This window comes from Hetaerina americana, unplaced genomic scaffold, assembly GCF_022747635.1.
Source record: "Hetaerina americana unplaced genomic scaffold, ioHetAmer1.1.p SCAF_2, whole genome shotgun sequence".
NCBI lineage: Eukaryota > Metazoa > Arthropoda > Insecta > Odonata > Calopterygidae > Hetaerina > Hetaerina americana.
The window spans coordinates 53,828,477-53,854,467 of record NW_027286763.1 but is presented as its reverse complement, the minus strand read 5'-3'; the positions used below and the strand labels follow the sequence as shown (position 1 = coordinate 53,854,467).

The following is a 25,991-nucleotide window of genomic DNA, read 5'->3' as shown; positions in this document are numbered from 1 at the left end:
ATTGGAGTGATAGGCAACATCCGTAACCTGTACATGTGTCACACTGTTGATATGTATGTGGCAGGAGGCAAGTCAGGGTGGGCAATGTAAAGAAGAGGAATAGGACTGGGATGGCCATTATCACTTACGTTTTTCGACTTATGTTTAGAGGAAATGGTTAAAAGGTATGGAGGAACTGAGAATCAGAATGAAAATCTGGGGAATGCATAAAATTAAGCTTATGGATCATTAAGTTTTAGTTAGCCAGTCAACCAAGGGACCACCATCATTAGTCAGCATTAGAAAACTGATGTGATTGGTAAAGGACATGAACAATGGAAGCAATGTAAAGATTGTGGTTTTCAAAGAAAAGGAATGCTAACTTAAACATTAAAATTGGAGGGCAAAAACTAGAGCAAATGGAACAGTTTCATATCTATGAATTGCCTTGAACTAAGGTGGTCACAGTAGTAGAATATTACAAGAAGAATTGCATTAGGCAAATAAGCATTCACAAGGAGGAAGGTATTGATGACAGGGATGTTAATTAAGGGTGTTTAGAAAAGAATAGCGAAAAATTTGGTGAGGGGCTTGGTTTTTATTGGCTTGGAAACCTGATTGTTGACACAAGATGATGGGCATGGATTGTGGGTTGTTGAAGTGTGGGTGTATGTGGGTCGATAACCCATAGAGTGCCAACAATAATAATCCATCTGGTTCATCGTATTCTATGAGTACTATACTGCTAGTGTTAAGCATAGAGTAAAGTAGTGGTTTCTTCAGCCTCTAAGTATTCCGTCAAATTATTTGCGTTTGTAGCTGATGTATTTGAGAAGCTGGTAGTTCGAATTGAATAGCGTACTCTCTAGTGAGTTGAGAAAACGTTCAGCATGTTGGAAATTGAAGAACATCTTTCAGCATCATGATGTTGTCATGACGATCTTCGACATCAGTCTAAAATTTTACTGTAAAATCATGGATTGTAAATCATACACAGGTGAATTTGAATTTAATTAACGCTTATTGGACTTATGAGCGCTGGGAACTGGGGCATAAAGCCTGTTATCAAAGGAAACAAACCGTGCCTTCTGGGTACTTTTTCTCTTTGATGACTTGGACGGTTTCAAAACTGTTTTTGAAACTACATTATATGGTTTAAACTCCATATATTATTTAAAAGGATGCATAATTTATTGGATAGAAGTTTGCATGATTGTTGACCTTAAATTGGCAGAGAGACAATATAGTATGCATTGATAAATCTGCTCACTTTATCTAATTATTTGCGACTTTATCTCAAAATATATTTTTAAATTACACTGTAATTAAACGCCTTGATTTAAAAATTATTTTGAAAAGTTCGATGAACTAATTAATTTCTCATGCATCCTCATCAAGGGCTGTCTCTGCTAAACGGATATGGGCGAACATTAGTTAGCATTCTAATTTTCAGGGCATTACAGCAAAATAAGTATCTGTGCTTCCAAAATCTTTCGTGTTGTCAACAACTTGTCGATGGCCTTTCCCTGTTAAGCTCGTTCAGGGGTGAACATACAACAATATTTCGGCCATATAGACGAAAATTCAAGCGGGGAAAGACGTTAGAAAGGTAACGGTGTAAGGAAAATGTATTTGTTTATCAATAATCGTCGTGCCGGGGTACAGCATTAGAGTGGAAGGCCTGCTCCGTGTTTTGTGGGAAAGCTTACTTTGGTGGGAAGAGGTGCAGTGGAGTCGGTGGCGAGGAATCGTCGGCAGAGGCGCTCACTCTTGCCTTGGGGAGTGATGTTGAGGTCGAGAGGGTATCCGAGGGGAGATAGGAGGGTGGTGAGTTTGCGACGTGGACGAGAGATCGACAGATGTTGAGAGAGAGAGAGCGAGACTACCTACGGTGTGTGGAATGAAAGCGGGGAGGGAAGGGGAGTTTCGTTCGGAGACGGGTGCGGGATTACTCGGTGGAAGATTGGGGAGATGTAATCCCCTCCTCTTGCCTCCTCATATGACCCCCAGCCTCTCCCACCCCGTCCCGCATGTCCGCGGAGGACGCCGTATCAGGGTTGTTCATTAAAGTACGCGAGAGAGAAGGGCGTTGCGGGGGCGAGCGGGAAGATAACGCCAAGGGGAGGGGGAAGGGGATCTCCCGGAGTAATAACCTTAGTCGGGGCTAAAGTGCGCGCACCGTCGTAAAAATCTCCTTGGGATGAGGGGCCGTCCCCCCTCTCCCCCGGGGGAGGAGAAGGGTACCGCTTTCGACCGATCGGGGAGCAAGCCAACACCGCACTGCAGTTCTCCCTTTCGCTTTCCGGACCTCCTCTGATCGCTCGTGTACAAATTCTCACGGAATATACCGGCGTTTCGACTGGCAGAAGCCGTTCCGCATTAGAAGCGGCAACGGAGAGAAAGCGAGAGAGGATAGTCGCAAATTACGTCGTTAGGGATGAATTTGGGATTGGCTTCAGCGGTATCCCGATCCCTACTTGACGTGCTTTGTGGAGAGCACTTTGAGTACGCCGTCCGTTGGATTGGGAAATAAACTGTGGACCCCTTGGCGCATATCCTGTAGAGTAGGATAAGCCTGGCGCCGGGTTTCTTTCTACCCTTTCGCCATTCCCTGAGCAGCCTACCCTAACCAAATTACCCACCTATACCTAATTGGGCGAATGATCTTGACTGTCCTAATAACTAACATAAATACTATCTTGGGATTGTTGGAGTTTTAAGGGGCAGAGGGCATGATAAAGAGAAACCCTATTCTGGCTCTTACTGAAAGGTATCCATGGTTTTATCCTTTCTTTTACTATTTAGTGTTTTCATTCGGTTTAAATTTATGAGTTTTATGGTTATTAGCATAAAATTATCGAGGTGCATAACTTTTGGTGTGGTAAGGCGCCGGTTAATAATGTTTTACAATATGCTCTCATCGCGGCCCTTTTTCTCTCCTTTATCCAGCACGCATAGACTTCATCGACGGGGTAGAATATTCCAATTTCACTGAAATTAGAGCTTTGTAACCGATCAGTGTTAGCTCTTTGTTGCACAGGTTGGTCAAGTCTACGAATACGTTATCGCTCCGAAATATTGCCATGAATGATACTCAGAACGAGATTGAAGCTGTTATTGAGAACTAACACCATGCATACCAAGGGGTGCAGAGTATGCATGGGGTAGCATGGGGAATGTGGTAACACAAATATTTTGTATCTATCTTTCAATGGAAAGGGAAATATAACCTAAAATGATGTTTTGAATGGCCTCTCTGGACATATTCTGCTATTTGCCCACCATTATATTCTAGAAAATGCTGCTATTAGTGCGCTTACAGGTTTGTTCTAAATTTCGCTTTTCCGTGCATGGATTCCACTGACTGGATATGGGCAACTCTGTTCAGATTAACAAAATTCAGAGGGTTGCCAGCAAAGTAAATAATCTCCATCAGATTATGTACGCCCTACATTCGTTAGACATCAAAATTCGCGGTCAAATATACTGTTTTCATTATTATTATTAGGTAATATACCGGTTAAGGTAGGTTTTTGGATGGACATAGCTACTAATTAAATAATTTGTGACTCCTAGCAAAACACAACATCCTACTCTACATCAGGTCCCTCTTCAGCTCTGAGTACTTTCTTCATTCCGTCCAACATCCCTATCCTGTTCCTTCCCTTTCCTCGTTTGCCTAACATTCTCCCCTCAATTACAGTCTTCAACATGCCACTGCCGGTCAATACCCCCTTCATCCACTTTTCCTGCCTCCATAGGATTGCTCCCAACAAACCCCTCTCTTTGCCCACCATACCAAGTACTTCCTCATTTGTTTTCTTCTCTGCCCATTTCACCTTCACCAGTCTTCTCCAAACCCACATTTCAAAAGCCTCCAATCTACGTCTATCCTCCTGCTTCAATGACCACGTTTCCGCGTCGTACATAGCTACGCTCCATATCAAAGTTTTTACGAGTCTTTTCTTAACATTCTTACTCAACCTTCTTCTCATCAACTCCCTCCTCCTTGTGAAGGCCTCTTTGCCTAGCGCAATTCTTCTCCTTAAGTCCCTACTACTTTGACCCTGTTGGTCCAAAACACTACCGAGATACGTAAACAGTTCTACCTGCTCTAGTTTTTGCCCTCTTATTTTAATGTTTAGCTTAGCCTTTTTCTTTCTAGAGAATCGCATAATCTTTGTTTTATTAATATTGATTCTCATCCCATACCTGTCGCACTGAATTTCCAATTCACTAAGCAATGCTTGCAACCCCTTGGCTGACTGACAAACTAAAGCTTGATCATCAGCATACCTAACAATCTACTATTTCAGTAATTAACCGAAGTCTGGTAGGTAATAATAGGTAGGGGTCGACTCCTACTAAGTTATGCGGTATACGGGGTAGTTCCTTTCCTTGTGCCATCAATCCATATTCCATTATGTTCTATTATTCAGAAGATTATACAGTTTAAATTTTAGGTGGCTTCGTCCAAAGGCTTCCACCGGATGCGAACTCAAGACCTCGGGTTCTCACCCGGTGCCACTGCGCCCACTGAGATATCACGCATCCGTGATATACCTGTAGCAACACTGCTACATACGCTCATACTTTGGATATTTACCTTTATTCTGATTCTTTGATGTGGCATTTGTTTCGTGAATATTGCTAGTGCCTCATCAAAAAATTGAATGGAATTTACTGATTTATTACATTGTGTACTTTAAATGATATAATATCAACATTATAAAAATGTTTTCCATGGCAAACGTCTTTCTTCCTCCGCAAGTTGTGGCTAATTTTAATCCATTATATTTATTTCAAAAGACATTTCGAAGTGAAAAACATGTGATTGTCTCAGTAATGAACTTCACCAATACTCATAGTTTTGGCGGACCGAACTCGAAATATCAACATTCCTTAAAAAATTTAACGAAATTATTGTGACTAACTCCATTCCACTTTTCACGGAGGTCGATTTTGCTTGGATGTTCTATGGAAGCCTATAAGGATAATAATAAAGGTATGACTCTGTCATTTAAGAATCGCAATATTAAGCTATGTCTTGAACTCAAACACTTCTTCTCAAGAAGTCATGAGAGCTGGGGGAATTAATTTCGAGGGGGATGCACCTAGAGGAGGGTGCACGAAAATTACTTCTTATTAGTTCATAGTCATTTTTGTCAACATAAGACTATAATATTAAATGAATTTTAATAATCATTCATTAATAACTTGAGGAATTACAAAGTTATCGTCGTAGCTTTAACAACCCTCCAACTTATTCCATAGCAGAGCAGAGGGAGTACTGTGCATAACTCGTGCCATTCATTTAAGACGGCATTATTTTGTCGGGGAGCTGTCGTATTTGAGCGGAGTTTGACGGCTCGTTGTAAACAGCTTTTGACGCCACCAAAGAACACGAAGGGATATGACCTTTCCATCGGAAGAGAGAATTTGTGTGTGTATATATATATATATATATATATATATATATATATATATATATATATATATATATATATATATATATATATATATATATGCATAAGGCGAGGAGCAAGGAGATTCCTGGTCTTTTTTTGTACGCTGCGATACTTACCTGACCCACTGGCGAATTAAAGTGTATTTAATATTCAAAGAAGTGCGGGTATGATTTTCCCCTATCATCACCTGAAGCTCATGTTTAAAATTGTTCATTACTTATGATATTTAGCTATGCTAATGAATTACATTTAAAGTCGTTCACTTTTATCTCTATGTTTGGTACTTGGGATTAAACGTTAAATAATGCACAGTTGTAAGAAGAAATAGTATATTTGTATCTCTTAGTAAATAAGACTGGTTTTATACAGTGCGATTATGTACAATGTAATAAAGCACCTTCCACATCGTTTGTTTCATCAGTAGTAATCCTTCTCTCGCAGTTTGTCTATTATCCTATTAAAAAGTCAACAATATCACACAACTGAAATAAAAACAGAAAACCACCTCGATCCAGCTAGAGAAGAACAAATCCACTTTCCAGTTCATAGAAAACGAATAGCTTAAAAATAAAAGGTTGTTTCTCTGAGCAACAATGTAGCAAGGCACAAAAGTCAACAAAAGCTGACAATGTTCAAGACAGTTGGATTTATTACATAGTATGTATATGTGAGAGCCTACACGTGTTATCGAAGATTTTTTTCCAAGATTTTCAGGTTATGAGAATCATTTTCTTAACTGCTATCGTGTCGTCGCAATTGTGTGACGTCTTGAGAAATTTGCCTTTTTTCGACTAACCACTCGTCGTTTGTTTGAAAGATTCCAAGTTCCGAATTCAAGAGATGTGCTATTTTTCCTCTAGCTGGCTCGAAATTCCCTTCATCTCATTTGGTCACCTACATAATATCTTATGCTGTGGTTTGCATGCGATGCTCCAGTTTTTTGTTTACTATGCTGAAAGGGTAAATAACCTTCACGAAAGAATTCTGTAACAACGACGAAAAAGATTAGGTAAGAGAAATTATTGAAGTAAAATTATTATTATTTTAACGACTCGTTTCCTCTTCACCAGAGATATACCATTTCGATATATCTTTCGTACTTAATCCTACATTACTTCAAAGTAATTACTCTTTTTTTCCGGCTATAATACTACTAATAGTGAAATTCAATTTTATTATTGAATCGTACTTTATGAAAAAAGGATTAAGATTGTTAAAACTATCAGATTTTTTTAATTGTAAAACGCATTCTTGTGCATTTTCCTATAAAACCATTTTACTATTTGGTGATCAAATTTGGCGTTTTTGTTACTAGTGCCTGTTCTTTTGTTTCGATAGGTTTCGTTACAAACGTCATCGCGGCCTTTTTCTCTGCACCAATAACGTGCCCCCCCTTTTTCTACACTGATACAAACCGTTTGGAATGTTTAAGATAACTAAAATCTAGGCGTATGCTGTTTCTCTTGGTCGGACAGTGGATATAAGGTATAATTCGAACACCGATACGAAATCATAACTTATACACTGAGATCAAAAAATTATGGTAAACGTATTTCATAAAGGAAGCGTTAATATAATTTAAAATTTTATCGACGCTCAAGAAAATCGGCATTCTTAAGTTTCACCAAACCCGTCAAAACACTCCGTCCTCACCTTTCTCATCCGTATTGGTCGTAACAAGAGTGTATATTTTTTGATTGCTTTTCCTTATATAAGCAATATGAAGATAGTGTAATTTATTCACTGCTTGGAAGATCCCTTAACGGCTATGACTAGCAAAAAAGTATTCGATTTCATCTCCATATTGGGGAAGAAACTTGATATGTTCTTGTCTGGAAAGCGCTTATTCATAATAATGACAACTGTGTTAATTATGAATAACATTTTAAATTGCGTCAGCAACAAAATATCAACAGTGCTCATGGATATTATGTACACAATTTCTCTTTCTATTTACATCCAAGTTTCTTTAGACATGCTAATTTCTTTTTATATACAAACACACGTCTTAAAGGATCAAGTCTTCGGCATGGGCATGCTTTGCATTTCGACGGCATTAAGCATTTTTTTGTTTTGCACATCATGTGATGCCGAACAAAGAGGCCTTATGTTGTGTTCGTATCGACAAAGTTATGATGATGCAGTGTGACAAAACACGCCTACGTGAAGAGTATTGCTGTATTGAGTTTTTTTCGAATAATGGTGAATGTGAATAATTTGAAAGACGATATTTTTTGAGTGAAAGACACCGCTTCTGTATCCGTGTTAAAACACACAGTCCGTAGCGCAAGAGATTGAACGGATCGTCCTTTCGATATGGCGCCATTTCCCGAGTCCCGACACCAATCGCTCGACGCGATGGAGCCAGGCCCCGAGGGGCTTGCAAAGCGACAAGTTCGTGGCCCCGCGGCCGTCGTGAGCGTGCGAGGGGAGTCTCTGCTAGAGGTATTCCCGAACCCTCCTCCCGGGCTGCTTCTCTTCGACACCCTCGATCCTCGAGACCGCCATGGTCACCATGCCCACCACGCTCGCGCCGCTATCCGTGGCCGTCGAGGGCGCGGAGGTCGTCGTGGAGGGCGTGGTCGACTGCGCCGTCTCCGTGGCCGACGTCGTGGCGGAAGTGGTGGTGGACGGCGTCGGCGGCTGGCACTTGGGCCTCGACTTGCTCCGCTTCTTCCTCGCCATGGCCTCCGCGCCGTCCTTGGTCCCTCCTCTTGTTCCCTTCCGGCCAGACCTCTCCCTTGTCTCCGGCGTCTTCTCCGGCGCCGGGGTCTCCTCCAGCTCCCCGCCCGTGCTGCCCACGTCACCAGGGTCCTCCTGGGCCGGCACCACGCCGACGGCGAGCTTGGGCGGGGGTTGGGGCTGCGGAATCCCCACGGTCCCCGCGCCCATCCTCACCAGCACCTCCCCCAACATCTCCTCCATCCGATTGATCTTCTGGTTCAGCCTCTGCAGCTCGAGCTTGACGTCCACTTTGAAGTCCATGAGGGTCGCCAGGATCTGCTTGTACTCCGCGGACGGAAGGGGCGGGGGTTGGTAGACTTCGGTGGGGGGTTGGGTCACCTTGATGACCGTCTCCCTGCCCCCATCCACTTCGTTCAGCCTCTGCTCACTCTTGAGGATCCCGCTGTCCGTGGATTCGACCTTCCGGAGGTTCGACCTCCTGCTACCACCGCCGGGTTGCTGTACCTTGTCCTCACCCCCCGCCGTGGTCGAAGATTCCCCCGCCGCGGCGGGGCCCCCTGACACCGAGGACATCTCCACCATCTCCTCTATAGTGTCCGTCGTCCTGGCCGTGACCTTCTGTCCCTTGGGGAACACTTTATTGCCGGAGCCAGACGGTTGGGGAGAGGAGCCGCTGCTCCCGACCGGCGCCGTCCTCTCCTTGGGCGTCGCCTTGCCATCCGACTTGGTTCCCCCCGCGCCGGCATCGCTGTTGGAATCCGCGCTCGCGCTACTCCCTAGTAGCCTCCCCCACTTGCTTCCGCCGACGGCGCGTCCGGGGACGGCCGGACGAGGCCTGATGGACGTCGCGGATGCAGACGACGAGGCCCCGTCCTCCCGCTCGGCCACGCTGGTGAGTTTGGCGGCGGATGCGGAAGGCGGTCCTCGGGTCGCCGTCCCTCCGCCGCCGCCACCGCCGATGCTGACTACGCTGGAGACGCTCTCGGTGTCACTGCTCCGCTCTCCCTTCTCGACGTCCCGGTTGGCCATCGTCATGCCCCCCCCTCCGCTGGACGCGCCGGTGGGTAAGGGGCTCTGCCGTTGGCGGCGGAAGGAAGAAAAATGTCAGGGGTCATTGAAAGAACAGGTGTGGGAGAAACCGTCTCCTGCAATAGTTTGGTCTAGCCATTTTCGAGACTTGGTAGCCACTTTCGGATATTATGCTCTGGTTAGGTAGAATGGATTTAGGTTGTTTGTCTTTAAACTAACGAGTTGCAGCGTAATCTGGTGTTTATGCCCACTAATGCTATATTGAGATGAAAAAAATGGAGGGAAATCATTTGAATGGAGGAGGTATCTGTGGACTTTCTGCAAAGGATCTTCATCGCCTCCTACCCACATTCTCATTGCCATTGCATGATTTTCATCCATGGTTGCTAGAAGAAAACTGAGCTTTTTCTATTTATGATGGCTTTTCTGCTTGTATTTTTGACAGAACAAAAATTATTTACTTTTAATCTCCACTGATGATTAGTCCTTTATATGCCTTTCTTTCTGGGTGGCATTTGGTTTCAACCCCTCCCCCAATAATGCAAATGTGACTTCCAAGCAAATTAATGTAAAATAGGCATGTACTCTTGATAGAATCTATTTACGATACCCCAAATGATACCCCATATGATACTAATTTCATGTTACTAGGATTCTGCCAATTTGGTTGTTGTGGCCTATTACCCAGTTTGCATTATTGCATAAAATATCTTACTACTTCAGAAATGAGGGGAACATTTTTGTGGTGATAAATGGAGGTTTTTTAGTCTTGTTTAATAAATGATGCTGATACCGGCCTTGATTTTGTCAAATTGTTTTTCTATGGTAGATATCAATTTAAACTATATAGTTGTGTGCATTTATTCAGAGCTATTGCATATTTTCCAAATTGATTTAATGTAATTTCATGTAATTATGTATTCCTCTAAAACTGTGATAATTAACTGTGCCAACCCTGGGTCATCAGCATATGAGGGCATCAACAACTCATATAGGTGGTACCTTGCCTAAATGGGTTTCAATTTGCTGAACTAAATAATGGGCAAAATTTGCTTTAAATGACATCACAAAGCTGTTCTTGTAGTCATTGTAAGCTTAAAAAGAGCACATGAATATATTTTAATGTAGAGAAGTTTTATTACTAAACACCATACACCTGCACTTGAAAAAGAATAATTTGTTGCTCTAATCTGAGGTAACCATAAAAGGAAATGGATGTGCATCCTGTCTATGGGATGGAATTCTGTCGTCGGCCATTCAAATCCACTTCTAGGTGCCCAAAAGAAAGTGGTCCAAACCACAGGAAACCCTAAAATCTGGCAGCCATGTAATATATACTTAGTTCATGGGCAATTAACTCTGGCATAGTGTACATACAGAAATCATTCCATTCACCATGTAGAGTTTTTCAAGTTTCTCTTAGTGCCTCCATACCATTGCAACCATTCTTTCAGCCTTTATGGCTAAGATCTGAATGGAGTTATCCCTAATTTTTTTTATTTCTCTGATCTTGTATTTTTTATTTGATAGAATGATTTCAGTTGCATATAAGTTAACATTTGGAAAAGTATTCTTACAGCATTTCTTCACTCGTGATTAAAATAATAAATTTTTAGGGAATTTCAATGAAACTGCGCCCAGGAAGTTGATTTAAAGTAATATACTCCTTTAATTACTAATGTAGTCCAATATATGTTCTGGGAAAACTCTTTAAAAACTTGGAAAAATATTTAGTTGAATATTTGATCAAAAAAAGTTGACCACATTTTTAAAAAACGGCAGAACAAGCTCTGTTAGTGAATTTAAAATGAACCTATCTTGTGCCTTTATTAAAATTAATATGAAGCAGAGCATAGTTTCAAGTAAACTTTGGGAGATGATGTGACAGTAACTGTTGATGAAGTCATCTGCTAAAGCACATTACGCATTATAAATGTCATCCTGGTCAAGGTGAATGATCTATACACTTTTAAATTGTTGCATTGTGAGGAGCATAGATGGTGAAATCATAAAATCAAAAAAGCCATGGTTGGATTGATGGACTGAAATGGTCTATTCATGAATTTGCTGTGTTATTTGAGATATAATTACAGCAAGCTCCCAATAAAAGATGAAACAATGATTAATATTGAGATGTTTTGTCATTGCAGTCATAAAATTATTGAAAATATTCAACTGTTACCATGGATAGTCTTCCTGGATCAAATATTTTTTAAATCATGCTACTGGAATGGAAAGGAAAAATGACTATGATTAGAAGAAACATGAAGTGCATTGTCAACCATACACTCACTGAAATAATTACTCACATTGAAAGATTAAACAATTTTTTCACATTAGACAAAGTGACATAAAGGAACATTGAATATAAATCCACATAAACATATTCAAGCAGTAAATTATCATAATTACAAATACATTTCATGCAATAAACATTGTTTTTAATAATACCGTTAACTGGGATGTCACCATGCACATGATTACTAATAGATATTCTCTTATGAAGTAATGCTACGATTCAGATAATGAAAATACCTTGTTCCAATATTGTTTAATGGATGTGAGGAAGCAACTGAACATTAGTATACGTTTCCATGTCAACATGGGAATAGAATTTTTGTTATTTAAATCAGATTTATAATTTAAATAGCAAAATATTTTCCAAATTAATGAAATATTTCCCTCCTTTTAATGATTTAGTCGATATTAATATATTAATTCCCAATGTTGTCCATTATTCATAAATAGTAAAACTATGCTTACGCCTATTTTTATTCAGGACGCCTGCATGATATTCGGCATTGATATCTCCAGTGTTCGAAATTTGTCACTTGAGTACACTTTGGTGATATATATATACTTTTTCGATTATCTCAGAAACCTGATGAAGGTTAAAATGCTATTAATGTGGGATGGGAAGTGGTTCATTGCTGAGTATGTGGTTTAAATGTCTGAAATGTTTGAAAATATAGTCCAAGCATAACAGAACAGTACTTTTTTTTGAGACTGACAATTGCTCAAATTAAGGGCATCAAACCTACGTGGATTTCATCGGGAGAGAATTAATTTCTGGATAAGATTTAGAGACTGCCTTTCTTTTATGTAGTGCATATTACTAAAAATATACCTGATATTTTTTTGAAGTCATAGTGTGAAAATTATTATTCCAATTTTAATTTCTAGTCAATGGCATGATGTGTATGGATAGCTACCATGTTTGTATATAAGTTTATAAAAAACAAAGCTCACTTCAGCAGTGAAATCAAAAGTAAATATATGCATTTTTATGTCACCTTCATATTATTTATTTATCAGTATAGACTTCTTCTGTTAAGAGAATTTCATGAACAATAATGGAGCTATCAACATGGCATTGATAGACTCTGCTTCCTTAGTTTTGTTTAGTTTATTAGGCCCTCAGATAAAATTTGAATTAGATACTATGTAAACTTTGCCCCAGTAGTAAAAATACCTATTGTGTACCTTCTTGTTATCATATTGTATTGTATATGGGTGAAAATAAAAATAATTGATAGGAATAGTAGCTTTTAAACAAATGAGCTAAATTGCATTTTCAATATATTCACTCAAAACAAGTTCACTTATTAACTGATTGATTTTTTTGTTCTTGTTTCTGCAAAGCATTTCAACTGAAATAAAACAAACGCCATGCAAACTTACAGATAAAGGGTTTCAGGCACCTAGAAATTCAGGATAGAGGCAGCCCTTTTGAAAAAAAAAAATTTTCATTCAAAGAAGCTGAATGGCTTTATTTATTTTTTTTGATCACAGAAAACTGATATTTTCTTCCCCGACGAAATCCCACGGAGGAAGGCATCAATTTAGCATGCCACAATCGAGTTCTGGTAGAAGTGTCGTTCAGTTAGACTTGGCATCCGCAATTTTTGTTTGCTCCGACCAATGCTTGCCAAATGTGGACAAGCAAAAGTGGCGGTTTGGTGGGCGCGGGACGGGTGGAGTTTTTTATTATCTCTTTATTTTTATTTTTTTTAAATACCGGGCTGGATGGGACTGCAATGGCGGTGCTTGTGCCATCGCTTCCCGCAGGGTGCTGCTGGTGAGTTGCCGTCGCTGTGGCTCCACCTCCTCGGCGGAACTTGGAGAAAATCTTCCTGACGAGGTGATCTTGGCTCTGGTCTAGCTGCGGCTCATTCTTACGCCTCTCAGCTAACTCCCTCTCTCTTCTCACATCGGCCACCTTGCGGAATATGAGCTGCACGGAGGGGGGAAACGTCACAATGCACCAATTAACACAAAGGGACGGGAATGGGCAGAGTGGTGGTGATGGTGGACTACTCGTGCTTTTTTTTTGCAGGCTATTTTTTTGAGGTTTACGTGAGAATTTTTTTGATAAACATAAATGAAGATCCAGCGAAGGATTTCTTTCTTTTAGTCCTCCTCAGCCATGTCTGTTCCACTGCATGCCATCGCTTTGTGTGGATTCCAAATAATAATAGAAAAGCAAATTCAAAAATTTACTTCTGAAATATGACTGAAGACAGATGAACCACTGGAATACTTGTTTATAGAGCAATTACCAGACAATTGAATCGTAAATTTTAACGCCAAATAATTATGAATCAAACAGATCAGTAATATTTGACATACATGACAAATGAGATGATGGTTTTTGCTGAAATGTCCGATTAAAGTTGGTATTCAGTGAAAATGAGACCAAAAATTGTTTTTTTACACAGCACCAGAATTTGTGCTGGTCAAATTAAGGTGGTTCATGTCTTTGATCATAAAATGTAAAATTGGTTTTCTGTTCCTATTGTATATTGGTGCATTTAAAAATTAAGCATATTAACTGTACAGTAGGATAATAAGGTGATTATTTGAAATGATTGATTAAAAGCAAGCATTAGCTAAATTCTTTGGTTGTGTAAGCATTAACTAGGTGTCTGGAGTTAATTACTAATATAATATATGAGAATGGAGTGAGATTGAAGAAATTGATTCTACCGATCAGAGTAGAACAGGCACAAAGCTCAATAAAGAGAAGTATTTAGAAGAACTTTTGCAAGTTTAGATTAAGAAGAAATCTAGAGAAGAATATTATCCAGAAGACAAGACTCATGCTCGAAATAGATGATAAAACAGGAAAACAGAAGTTGATTTCTGTTCAGACTTGTTACTAGTAGGAGCCAAATGCTAAAAAGATGTAGAAACTACATTAATGCGACTACGCCTATTTGATCTATAGGGTTTTCTAATAGTTACTCCCACGCATAAAAAGAAAATTAAAGAGTATGTTGTGCTTTTATGGCATAAATTATGTTTCCAAAATATACTGATCATGATAAAAGCTGTTCATATTTAGTGATTCAGTGTATTCAATAGTTTTAATGCAGTAAAATAGGCATAAGCAATACTCAGTTATGAAATGTTTTTTAAGCTCTCAGAAGAAATTAATTTCATTTACAATAACCCCTCTTTGTATTTCAATCATGTTGCAAATACGGATAAGAATACGTTGCTGAATAATTTTAAGATATTTTACTTTCGCAAGTTACCAGGAAGGATTTGAGTGATTTTTCCTGTTCTTAGGTGATCAGCAGACCAAGCTATTTTCATGAAAGAAATTTAAAATGAGGACATGCAAAATAAATTATTATTTGAAAATGCAATTTTTTGAAAATTGAACGTGCCAGTGGTGTGATATTGAAAAAAATTCTTAAAAGATGTTGAAGGTTTACCTGTTAAAATTCAAAACAACATGACATAATAAATTGAGCGGCTATTAACAGGAATGATGACATAATCTATGAAAAATTCCTGTATTAAAAAAGACAATATTTTGACATTCATTTATTTATATGTTGTGTCATATGTTCAGAGGGAGACCATTAGAAAAATGAAGACGCATATATAAATTGCTACATACTAATTTAATTGATAACACATTTTCTTATTTTAACTTTTAACAGCTGTTGATTGTTTGCTGCAAAGTTTGTTTTTAGTGCTATTTATTGTTATCAACTTAGGAAATTGATGATTTTATTTTTTTGAGAGATTTAGTGAAATTTAGAATAACTGGAACAAAGAATTATGACCATGAAATTGGATAGGTGTTATTCAAGAGCCATAAGTTGTTATGGCAAGCTGATAAATTATAATTTATATTAATGAGTGATTTATATTGTGCTTTCAAATTTGCATTTTAGAACTCAAAAAATAAGGCTTCTTACTCATTTGACCTGCTTCCATGTACTTGAGATTATAAATTGAAGATAAAGCTTCACCTAATTCAGTTAAAAATAAACATGATTGAGCGGAACAAGAGCAACTTAGGTAACTTCATTTGGTAATTAACTATTTACTAAATATAACTATGCAAACCGACAAAAGTGGCGCAGATAATGCATTACTGGGTGCAAGAGAGGAAATATTATAGCAAATTACTGAACTGAATACTACCAGAGAATTTTTATGTTGTGGCCAATTCAAGGCAGGTCCTGAGAGGTCTCTGGTGCTATTACTCTTCCTAAAAACAATCTGAGAAAAAAATATCACTCAGCATCCTAATACATTCTCTTACATTGTTGCCATTTTAATTCTTGATGCAGAATAACTCACAGACTCTCTTTTTGATATGCTATAACATTGTTCATCAAAGACACACCATAGAACAATGGTTTTTGCAGCAGTGGCCCAATATGCGTTTTCCTTAGATGGGCTGTTTGGTGAGCATTTCACTTCTCTATCATACATGGCAGCCAGAGTATTGAATGCTTATCCTTCTCTTTATGCTTTTTTAAGAGTAATTCAATAAAGGTGCTAATCCAATTAATTTCTTTAATGGTGATGAGATGTCAGACTACTTACTTAATGCCATTAATGATTCGACCAATCAATTATGTTTATTCACAGATAAATCAATGCTACTCCAATACTGGAACACTGTATGCGCTAAAATGGTTGAATTAATGCTGTGAAAAATTAGGGGTTGGTATTCAGCATAAAACTAATTGAGTTCCGTCCATACTTTTTATGCAAATGATGCAAAAACAAAATTAATATTGTGATGATTGGAAGAATGTTTGCGATTTATGTGTATCAAATAAGTCAAACGTATCCCCCAAAGTAACTTGTAGAATCATATGTAATTTCAGAAAGATCATGAAGACAGTAGGTGTGAAAGTGTGCTACTTTGGAAAGTTATTACAAGGTACAAATGTCGACTCCTATAGATGTATTTGCATTCTTACTTCCCTAATAGGTAACATGGAAAATATTTTCAGAAAAAAAGCAGTGCAAAACAGTCTAACAAAGCCTGTCAAGCTTTTACATACTACAGTAACATATTGGACAATTTATTACACGCAGGTGTATGCTATTGAAGTGCACTGAGGTTACATGTCCAATAGAATATTTTTTTAAATTCACTAATAATGACACGCTTTCTTCAGTTATTACCAATTACTACAATGATGTATGTTATCAAACAATTTATAATTAATCTTAGCTAAAAAACTTAAAACTAATTGAAATCAAATGTATGGCCATAATTTTTAGTTACATGCATGAGGAAAATAATTAAAAGCCAAATAAATTAAATTAAATTGTTTAATTTATTAATACAATAACTAACATTTTTAAAATCAATTGCTCAGTGACAGGAATGCTAAATGAAAAAGCTCTTTATCTATAGATAGTTTCCTTTTTCAGTAAGCATTGTGTGAAGAGCAGAAGTATGATAAAAATGCCGTAGCTTTTGAATATAAGAAGACATAAATATGGTATTATTAAATAAAATGCATCCTGCTAGAGAAAATTCTTAAAGTTATGTGTGTCAGATTAAGCTAAACGTAAGTGAAAAAGAAATAATGAATACTTGTGTACCCACCATCAAAATTTCCTAGATATGATGAGGGCATTTCGTAAAGGAGAAATATTTGTATTGGGCCAGAGTTCTAAAATGACAACTGATATCATAGAAAGGCTTGTTGTTAGGTGCTCTTGTCTCATAGATTTTGTATGCTTGTCTATCATAGAATTTCATTGATTTGGATTGAAGCTCTGCCTTCCATGAAAATTAATAATTCCAAGCCATTCATGTGACCAATGAATGTGCTGCTATATATACTTTTGCTGTATCAATGTTTGAATATACACTTCCTACCACATTGTTACCACTCTTATCAGGGAACCACTGATATATAGATTAACATTTATTATGTTTCAGTTTAGCCATTTTCGAACCTATAATTGAGTAAATAACATTTGACGAATTCTATAAATTTGGAAGGAAACTAAATTTGATTGGTCCTCTTGTATATGCATACAGATGTACTTATTTTATTGATTAATTCGTAAAAGGAGATATTTTTGACTTAACCTAACTTTAAAGGTGTGGACTTTTTTCCAGTAATTTTTAATTTATTACGGCACGGTTTCCAGTATCTTTTTAATGTTTATTTTAATTAGAATTCAAATTTTAAAATCAGCAGTCCTGATTACGGGTCAAATCAGACACTGATTGTGAAGAACTTTGTTTTCTTCAATAGAAACACGATTTCATGAAAGTTTCACAGTCCAGGATGATGGACAGGAAAAGATATATATTTTTATTTCTAGGTACTCCATTAAACCTGAAACATATGTACCTAATATTTTATAATTTTTAGATTAATCAATATTTATTTGTATTAACGACAATTCATTGATTTATAAAGATATTAATGTAATTTAAATGATTTTAATTTACTTGGTGAACAGCGTCGGTTTAGCCAATTTTATGCCATTTTGACATGGCAAAACATGCATAAATTAGATTGACATAATTTAATATTCAACAACAGACGATTGTTAGCATGCGACATTTAGTACCTTCAAGACTAAAGCAGTGAAAGAAGAATTGGATTGATTGATATGGATAACAGTTTAGGCAAGAATAAAGACAAATCACAGCAAAAGCGACACCAATCACGAAAATCTTTTAATTTAGAGAATGCTAACAATGAACGTTTTTATGTAGTGCACAGCCATACATGTATTCACATTGAAGCATGCTTGAAGCAGCGGCATATGCAGTCAACTTTGCTCTTATTTGCATGTTCACTGGTGCTACTGGGAGAGTAAGCATATGCTGAAGTAACCATATATACCTTCTGATGATTCTGCATATTATAACCCAAGTGATTTTAGGATTTTTTTTTGTAAGTCACTATTTTGGTGTTGTTTGCAAGTGAAATAATTTCAATTATTAAATTTATAAATATATTATAAATTTAATTATTTTAATGATAGGCAACGCGCTTGGTAATTTTGTTCAGCAAAACGGCAATTGTGAAGTGACTTTTACAAAATTATAATGAAAACATTTTGGATGTATTATCATTTCAAAGCACCTTGGATAGCATTCTCAGAAAAAATATTACCTTAAGAGCTGAACTGATAATATCGGAAACTCCTTTTGTTCCTTTACCACTAAGGATAAAAAGCACAATAAAGAAATGACCATTCAATTAATTGTTTGTTCTCTGATTATTCACAAGAGTAGATTTGATTTTATATCCTTATCGATAAGAACACGGCATTACATATGTGATTTCCCGGTTGCATAACTTCGTCATTGCCTTGTTCAAAATAAACTTTGAAATGCGGAAGCTTGAGCGAATCCAAGCGAACACATCCCCGCATGAAAGTAATTTTCAGTAATATTTCACATCCTCATGAAAGTTATTTCAGCGCTAATTTATGTAGCTTACATGTTTTAATTTTATGTTTAATTCTTTGGATTCATGCAAGGAGCTAAATTATCCTAATTCTGTGGTCCTATGAGCGTTTTGATATATTTAACTTTTTACTCTCAAATGAAACTTGTTGCACTGACTGATCACGTCGGCTTTTCATGTACCTGAAACTATGGCATCTCATCTAATGCAAACAGTCGCAACAAAGCTAATAGAATGAGACATAATGCATTGTATCCGATTCAGTATCTCCCCACATGCAGATTAAAATATGGAAGTTATGAAAACATCATTCAAGTATAATCGTGCGTTTCCGAGCATTCCAGGAATATTCCACTAACAAATGAATTCTTTCCTGTGATTACCACAAATATTTCACACGGCGCTGGATTAAAATAGAGATTACTTAAAATTACGTACCCGATGCCTCAGGTTGTAGGTAAGGATTAAGTTGCGAGCAAAGGAGTTTGCAAAAGCCTGGTAAAAGTCGAGAACTTCTAGCAGCTTGTCCCTCTTGATAGTGTGCAGGTCACAGTAGGTCAGTGCCCTCACATTTGCTGCAGATTGACCCACTGCGCTGTCCTTCCAGAAGGAATCACCGAATACGTCACCCTTGCCTGGAAATAATGTCAACGGGAGGCGTGAGGAACTCATTATATGGCAACTTGAGTGGGATCATCTGGAGTATTTGTGTCATTATATGCTTTATTAACGCTGATGATGGGTAAAAATCTGTTCCTGAGCGGATATTATGAATTATTATAACTTATTTACTTCATTGGTAAATAATTTTACCTATGCCAACTTCTTGATGTAAATGTTCACTTTCCTATAAGTAAGATCTACAAAGAAAACATAGACAGAAAAACAGGTTCCCAATGATTCTTCCAAATTTCATAAAAACTGAGCAGTGGAACTCATACAAAACTAAACGAAGATTTTTACCGACAACGGGGAAAAGTATTCCAAGCAAGTAGCACATTGAACGTATTGCTATAATTTTCTATTCTTACTCTAATAAACACTTGCAGATATTATTTTCGTCGCCCGTGCACATTGACATACCATATATGTCGTTCTTTAATGACAATTTCGCTAATTAAATCTGAATGAAACATTTATTTTAACATTAGATGCGCAGTCGTAATACCATGCTGATATGCTCGCTAATGATTAAGTGAGCGGGTGTAATCTACTCAACTTGCTTTAAAATGATAACGAGTAAATAAAATGCTGTAAAAAGCTAAAAGAATCACTTTTCAAAATGTTTTATTACTGTACAAATTTCACTGTTGTATCATATCATGACAAGTTGTGTTTTATTCTCGATAAAAATGGAGGTAGTGTGTGGACTCGGCTCCACTAAGAGAGTACTTAATCTTCATTCGTGATACTTCAGCCATTGCAACGTTGGAAAACCTTAATCCAAATTTTTTTTTGCCAATCAAAGTCATAAAATACTCTGAGGCAAATGCTGAAAAAGGAATATCACGAATGCCTTTCGTTTTCTCACGACGCTATAATGGCGAAATAAAAGAATTCCCTTTTATTAAAAAAATCTGGGATCTCGGAATGAAAAAGAAAAGTAATTAACTTCTCTCTAATCAGAATCCTCAATTTGTAAGGCATATACGCCTACCGTAGCTCTTAAAAACGTGCTTTAATTGCAAAAATCCAATGGAACCTCTGTCCTGCAGCACCAATTAAAGTGCCCCTAACGACCCCTCCGTAGAATTGCGAGTGGAGCATTTTTGACAACGAAGCTTACTGTCGGAACATCCTCGGCTGCTGAGCGGTCCCCGGTAGCTGGAATTTCCACATCCATTCGGTGCCTATCCTTATTGAAAAGCACGGGATGTGAACCAGAGTCCGTGGTGTAAATATGCATATCGATTCCTGTAGTTGTCACTTCATGGTACTTACCTTTTTCCATGATGGCCACTTTTCCAGGTTATGATCAGTGTAAAACAATGATGGAGGTAACATATGGAATACAGTGCAATTGCCCTTAAGAAAACAATCCTCTTAAATATTTTGATACGAGCAGTAGACATTGTTTCGATTTATATTTTTGATAAAATTTAATGACTCATATTTTGATCCAATAATCAATAATAAAATTATTCTCAAGGGGTAACTTCAAGTTAAATAACTTCAACTATTTCCAGCAAATATCATTTTGCGTTTAATTGAGCAATTATTAGAAGCTCGAATTCCTTTCATTTACAAGTTGAGGGGTTGATTTGGTCGAAAAATGTATCTCAAAATATTCCGGGAAGTTATTGTTACATTGAAACACATATCCAAATCAATCATGAATATAATAATTATATTGTCTTCATAAAGAAAATGGTAAGATCCATTTGTGGAGGTCGTACCTGAAAAGAAAATATTTATGCGTCTCAAAATGTGAGTTCTTATGCAGGTTATCAAGAATTAGATTTAAAACTTGAATGAGATTGTAGCTCCAAGTTCTTACTTTGACAATCCTATTTCGTCCCATTAAGCGTCCTCTTAGAGGTGATAATTAAAGAAAATATCTGATAATTATTGAATGTAAGATGACTGCTGATTCTTGAAGTCGTGCTTTAACGCAAATTATTAGTTAATATTCCTTCGGACAACAAGTTAATTATATTATATATTTTTAATATGAGAAACAATTAATTTTCTGTGCAGAGATGAATATTTCCGACGGCTAATAAAAGTAAGACGAATACAATATTTCTACTCTACTTTTTTCAATGAAAAACTTTCCCGTTTTAGTTTTGAGTAGAATATTGTAAACATTTATGAAAAAATAAATTTCACACACTACCTCACAGAAAAATTTAAGTAATTGATGCCCGTGATTGTGAAACGTGGGAAATTATGTGTTATTTATAATGTACCTTCTGTAATCCTAGCTGTGGTCATTCAAACAGAATTTATTTCACATTAGAGGTCAAACTTTCATCGGTACTATCACCACCATCCGTTATAATTTAACCCCAATTACCCCCAAATCCCTGTCTCGAAGCTCTTTTCCTTAAACTACTTGATCTCGTCTCAACTCATGAGAGCTTCTAACTGCGATTCCGTCTTCCGCATAATACACTCGCATCACCCATCTATCTCTTCTCATTTCTCGAGAAACACACCCTCCTATTTTGTTTCATGTTGGGCATTTGTTTTCCAAATACACGGAGAAGTTAGGGTGTGTAAGGTGAGGCCACATGATATTAATAGTCCTGATATACGAGTATGCCGTCATGAATGTACTTTCCCACAAATTAGGGGCACGAGATACATCGTTACCTTTTGGATTTCTATGCAATTTCCGAGTCTCTCACTTCTTGCTTTGTGCACGACAGAACAGAGAGGACCCCCATTTCATAGGGAAATTTTAGTAACATTCCCACTTAGGAAATTAATTTGTGCCAAAACAGAGAAAATTTTAAATATTTCCAGGAAATTATAAAAGCTATTTTAACATCGGCGAATACTACTAAGAATAAGTAAGCTTTTGATATTTCCATAAGATTTCAAATAAGAGAAGTCACATCCAGCTGAATTATGAAAGTTACGTTTAGAAAAATCTATGTAAAAAAATGACCGTGATAATCCTTACGATAAAAACTTTTTCCCTGAAGTGGTCATGCAGTTTTTCAAGACTCCTCTTGGTTCCAGCCAATTACTATTTAATGATGAATTAATTGTTGTCGTATATGCGGAGCCTACGTGCGAAGGAATTCTCTTACAATCGTCGTATTGAAGTTTATCTTGTTTTCATACCCAGCTCTCTACATATTTTTTGTGGAAATATAATCTTCTTCGTGTCCATGCCATTATCTGAAAACCTACACAAGGGTAAGGACGAAGCCCCCGGGATTTCAACTAAACAAAAAGTACAAAGAGTGCAGCTTTCAGAAAGCATATTTGCAAGATTTTCGGGCTGATCCCGACGATGTTTTTGACCATCCAGGACTAGACATGGGTTGAACTCAACAATTGGCTCAAGTTTTTCAGCTGCTAGATGTATAATACAATTTCTCCGGACAAGACGAAGCAAAATGAAAGGAGGCGTTTAGAGTAAAATTTGATCCAGATGGTAAAAGATTATAAAAACCAAGGAAAATCTTTCCAAGTTTAAACTACATAAGCAGCAATTCTCAACAAGGAGTATTTATGTGTCATGATAAGTATCGGTAAAAATTATCTAAATAATCAACGGTGATACTGAATAATCAATGATAAATTGTCTTCTTAGCGAATATTCATGGAAAGAATCCGTCACCCATTTATCTTCTTGATATATCTGGGGTATAACAGGCAGAAATGGTTAACATAGTTGTACTTGCTATACTCGTAAATTCTCGGGGTAACATAATCATAAAGAAGGACTAAAATTTATCTGTCTTTGAGATTACTTTATGATCCATGTAAATCGCTTGAATACGTAAAGTGAATAATAGACTGTAGCTGACCTTAGCAGCTATATTCCAACGGTCGCTTTGTTTTGTTCTCCCATTTTACGTAGAACATCAGATAAATTTAAGGAATGGTTAGCGTAAAACGCCGACCGCGGTAAAGCCCTATCACATAAGTTTATCATCTCAAAGGTCGCGGTCATCTAGGGCATTGATGGCGAGAAAAACGACATAGCCTTAGCCAATAGTGTACTCAAATGTAAATCTACTATCACCGCATTTGTATTGGTTTACTCGTAGGGGCAAAAAGTGGCCGTATTCATGCTGTCTACTGCACTTACCCAGTATGGCGACCACCTCGTCGTCTTGGATGACCTCCAGGGAGCCGGTCACAATGAAGCAGAGGGAGTCTATAGACTCCCCAGTGTGGTAGAGCAGGTCACCGGGCGCCGAGTGGCTCATGGCGAAGTGCATGGCCAGCGCGCGCAGGCAGCCGTCGGAGGCTAGCCGGAAGGCCGGGTGCTCGTTGAAGACCTTCCGGTTGAGGTGAACACAGATGTCCGCCTTCATGTCTTTGGGGCAGTAGTTGAGCACCTGTCCGTTGAGCATGGGGGCGGCGCGGGTGTGCCGTGAGCCATTTGGGGTTGGAAGCGGAGGAAAAATCGCGCGAAACGATCAGGAATGAGGGTCGCCCAAAACAGTGCACGATGCCAAGGACTCGGATAACGTAGGCGCGGGAGAGGAGCAGGGATATTATGCGGGCGTATTTGATGCGATTGAAGAAAGATAAGCTACTCAAGGGTGGGCTTGACGTGAAGGGTTATGTAGGGAAGAGCGAGGTTTCCAGGCAAGGAAGGGGTTCCCATCCCTCATGAGTGGAGCGGTATTGGCGGGGTAGGGGTGCGGGATGATGTCACAGGCGCCGTTACCCTCATAGTCCTTTGAACAGCGTGGGAAGCAGTGAATCATATATGCATATATGACAAAATCAAGAGAGCTAGATGATAACTTACTTCAAACCGAATTTTTGACGTTTATGAGAGACCTTCCGTTTGAAGAACGGAAGATTTTTCTCATCCTAACTGTTTGGAAAGCCAAGTTTTTATTAAAAAATGAAATGAAGTTATTTTTTTTCTAGGTAATTTTTTTCCTTGAGAGAAGGTGATTGCTTATAAACAAATCCGATATTTCTTTCCCCGTGAGAAATTGCGAAAGAATATTTATGTTTGCAATTCGCGTCCTTTTCGCACGATTCATAAAAAAAGGAAAATAAATTTTAAAAAGGTATACCCGAAGAAATGATTGGGAAGTTAGTTGGTAATTTGTTTAAATGATCATAATGAATGGAGATGATGAATGGATGATTCGTGTTCCCTTCTGCTACTGTGTGGTTTAGTCATTTACGACCGACTGGCGGATGGGAGACTTTACTTATAATAGTTCATGACTGTGCAACACATATTTTTACCGTAGTTATCGTGAACCCAGGGTTCACATATTTCTATGGGATAGTATGGTTTTTAAAAATACCAGCGGCAGTAAAATAAACAAAAACCACTGCTACTCGGTGCTGGCAATAAAAAGTATACAGGAGTTGCAAAAATATGCAAAATTAAGGGAATGAGCATTTGCTCAAATAGGCACTTCAGCAAGAAGATATCAAGAAAATTATAAATCATATTCTTAATGAACAATTAATATTTCAAAATATATAGACATTTTCTCCGATCAACTAGAAGGAAAACAGCGTATATACCTAGAGGCACTGATGATGTCAGTAGGTTTGTCACGGTAACAATCAATAAAATTTTTAAAACTTCAAAGTTTGCTTCACATGTTCAATCAGATTAAAATATTATTTCAAGAAATTACTGGCATGTATGCGTAACTTTTAAATTATTGGAATAATATTAGATTACTATTAATTACAAAATACTAGATACCCTAGAAATAAAATTACGTAACTAAGAATAGAGAAAACTACGACAATTTTTTCAGAGGCTATCAACAGTGGTATAAGAGGAATTAAAACTGACAAACGATACCTAATATTAATTAGAAAATATTGGTGATAATTACAAAATACGTAACGGTGACAGTGCAAATGATTGGATTGGCAGTCTTCAATAGATAGCTTTTACAGAAGATATATTTTAGATTGCATCAGCGTTTTCCAAAGGGTAAAAAACTGATTCTCTTGACATTTGAGGTTTAATTGACAAATAAATTAAATTTCTCTAACCACCATCATTAAAATAGCAGCATAATTTCGCAAAATGTTAATGTAAATAGTTCATACACTAATCACTCATATTAAATTTCATTAAAAGATGAATATGTGTTTAGCATTCATACTTTCAATAGAAACGTAATCAGATTTTAATGGCGCCGAAATAAATAATATGAATAAAATAAGTCTTAAATATGCACATAGTTGAGCCATAAAAATATACATAAATCATTTAGCTCAGATCTTTCAAAGTGTGTCGTATTTAAATTCGTTGATAATATTAAAAATACTAGCTGGCGATAATTAAATCAATACGTATACACTTTGAGGCCAGATAAAACTAGTAATGAGTTCATAGGAAGATATTTTTTCATTATTACGATCATTTAAGTTAACTAAATGTGTTCAAAAATCGTTATCAAAACGTTTGAAAAATGCTGATGACATTTCTTTGATTTTTCATATTAGTTAC

At 37.5% G+C, this 25,991-nt stretch overlaps 1 protein-coding gene across 9 annotated transcripts in view; it reads right to left on the bottom strand.

The window, feature by feature from the left end:
- Nucleotides 1-5,777: 5,777 nt before the first annotated feature.
- The window catches only part of eag (ether a go-go), a 604,077-nt gene continuing 583,863 nt past the window's right edge, over nucleotides 5,778-25,991 (bottom strand). For all 9 annotated transcript variants that reach the window (XM_071584540.1, XM_071584544.1, XM_071584541.1 and 6 more), the window contains 4 exons: nucleotides 23,631-23,883; nucleotides 19,301-19,497; nucleotides 13,180-13,395; nucleotides 5,778-9,206 (listed from right to left, as the gene is read on the bottom strand). In XM_071584540.1, coding sequence (XP_071440641.1) covers nucleotides 7,887-9,206; nucleotides 13,180-13,395; nucleotides 19,301-19,497; nucleotides 23,631-23,883 — 1,986 coding nt within the window. In that variant the 3' untranslated portion in view covers nucleotides 5,778-7,886. The remainder of the gene's footprint in view (nucleotides 9,207-13,179; nucleotides 13,396-19,300; nucleotides 19,498-23,630; nucleotides 23,884-25,991) is intronic.